Below are 2,069 nucleotides of genomic sequence, written 5' to 3'. Positions count from 1 at the left end.
TTGGGGACATTGTCAGTATCTCCCAGGAAGTGCCCCAAGCTCAGCTCTGATCCAGGGACACTGGAGAGTCCCTGCATCTCAGTATATCTGTTGGAGGTTAATGTGTCAGTGTCTCCTCTGGAAAACAACACCCATTCTCCACAAAAGATTTTCTTGAATCTCCTTTCTCACTTGGCTTATGAGAGGTCACCTTGAGGAGAGCTAGGGAAATGCCACAGACCTGCTGACTCAGTTGACAGCTTTTTACTTCAGTGGCTCAATATTCATTTCGAATGTCTTGAGTTCTCTTATAAGCCTGGATTTGGGTCAAAGCCCTAGTTTTTCTATCTTGTAGTATTTCAGCGATGTATATGGTTTTTGTAGCTACTGTATGCATATTTGTTATTTTCTGCTTTGGGCTTCAGTTTAAATTTCAAGACAATTAGAAAATGCTTTTCAACAATTTTGATATAGTAGTATGTGAGGTTGTTTTTTTTCCCCCCTTTGGATACTGGTTTTAAGAGCCAAATTCCCACTTACATAGTTTCACATAGATATAGGTACTCAGTACATATTTTGGAATTGAACTATGGCCATATATATACTTGAGGTCGTGTCAAGAGGAATCATGTGGACTCCGGAGACTCCTTTGCTGGTCTAAGATTACCTCTTAAAATGGGAACTATCCCTTCTGCTAGCTTTAAGAAAATACAAAACACTGGTCCTAAGATTTTTCAAGGAAAGCACAAAAAGGGAAAAAACCCATAAGATTTACTAGTGAATTAAAAGCACTCTCCTAAATAAAATACAGCAAATGAAATCCAAGTAACAGCAAAAGAATATGATTAAATCGATTCAATCCAGGAAATGCCAGGATAATTTATTATTAGGAAGTCTGTTAATACAATTTGCCATATAAATAGGTCAAAAGAGAAAAGACATTTTAAAAATAGTGAAAAGAAATTAGAAAAATTAAACATCTTTGCCTGAATTAGACTCTTTGGTTGAAATAGATGGATTCTCCCTTAATGTGATACAAATATATATTTTAGTTTAAAATAGCATCATTCTCATTCGACGGCGGCCACTGAGCAGATCGGACTTCACTTGTGCGCACACCTCGCTCCGCTTTCTCTGCAACCATGTCTGACAAACCCGATATGGCTGAGATTGAGAAATTCGATAAGTCGAAATTGAAGAAGACAGAAACGCAAGAGAAAAATCCACTGCCTTCAAAAGAAACGATTGAACAGGAGAAGCAAGCCGGCGAATCGTAATGAGGCGCGCGCCGCCAATATGCACTGTACATTCCACAAGCATTGCCTTCTTATTTTACTTCTTTTAGCTGTTTAACTTTGTAAGATGCAAAGTGGTTGGATAAGTTTAAATGACTGTGCTACCCCTTTTCACATCAAAGCATCGAGAACTACTGACAACGAAAGGGGCCTGCCTCTCCCATCTGCCTGTCTGGCTGGCAGGGAAGGAAAAGAACTTGCATGTTGGTGAAGGAAGAAGCTGGGTGGGACGACAGTGAAATCGAGAGTAAAAACCAAGCTGGTCCAGGGTGTCCTGCAGGCTGTAAAATGCGGTTTAATCAGAGTGCCATTTTTTTTTTGTTCAAATGATTTTAATTATTGGAATGCACAATTTTTTTAATATGCAATAAAAAGTTTTAAAACCTGAAAAAAAAATAGCATCATTCTTAGTAATGAATTTGGCTGTATATATGTGTATATTTGAGAAATTTCATCTCACTGGAATTTGGCTCTTTAAATATTAGAAGCATTTTTATTAAAGTCAGGAACAAGACAAATTGCCAATAATCATTATTCTTGCTTAAAGTATTTTAAAAGTACTAGCAAATGCAATTAGACAAGAAAAAGAATTAACGTGTAAATATTAGAATAGACTTCAAAAGTCATTATTTATAGTTGATATAGATCTTGGAAATCCAAGATATTAAACTGAGAGGGGTCTTTAGGCACAATAAGAGAATCCAGTAGCTAATACACAAAAATAAATAGCTAACACTGTAACCATTAGAAGGTTGTAAATATAATGGGATAAAACAACTCATTTACCAAAGCTAT

The 2,069-nt window shown here is 36.5% G+C and overlaps 1 protein-coding gene across 1 annotated transcript; it reads left to right on the top strand.

Annotated features, from left to right (window-relative positions):
• The first annotated feature begins 1,063 nt into the window (after positions 1-1,063).
• LOC114196837 (thymosin beta-4) lies at positions 1,064-1,381 on the top strand. The gene has a single exon (XM_028087632.2). The coding sequence runs from the start codon at positions 1,122-1,124 to the stop codon at positions 1,254-1,256; it is 135 nt and encodes a 44-aa protein (XP_027943433.1). The 5' UTR covers positions 1,064-1,121; the 3' UTR covers positions 1,257-1,381.
• The last annotated feature ends 688 nt before the right edge of the window (positions 1,382-2,069 follow it).

Source organism: Eumetopias jubatus, unplaced genomic scaffold (genome assembly GCF_037043125.1).
Source record: "Eumetopias jubatus isolate StellerSeaLion01/CBP00866 unplaced genomic scaffold, mEumJub1_p1.0 scaffold_4, whole genome shotgun sequence".
Lineage (NCBI taxonomy): Eukaryota > Metazoa > Chordata > Mammalia > Carnivora > Otariidae > Eumetopias > Eumetopias jubatus.
Note: the sequence above shows the minus strand (reverse complement) of the source record. Positions and strands in the feature narration are given on the sequence as shown.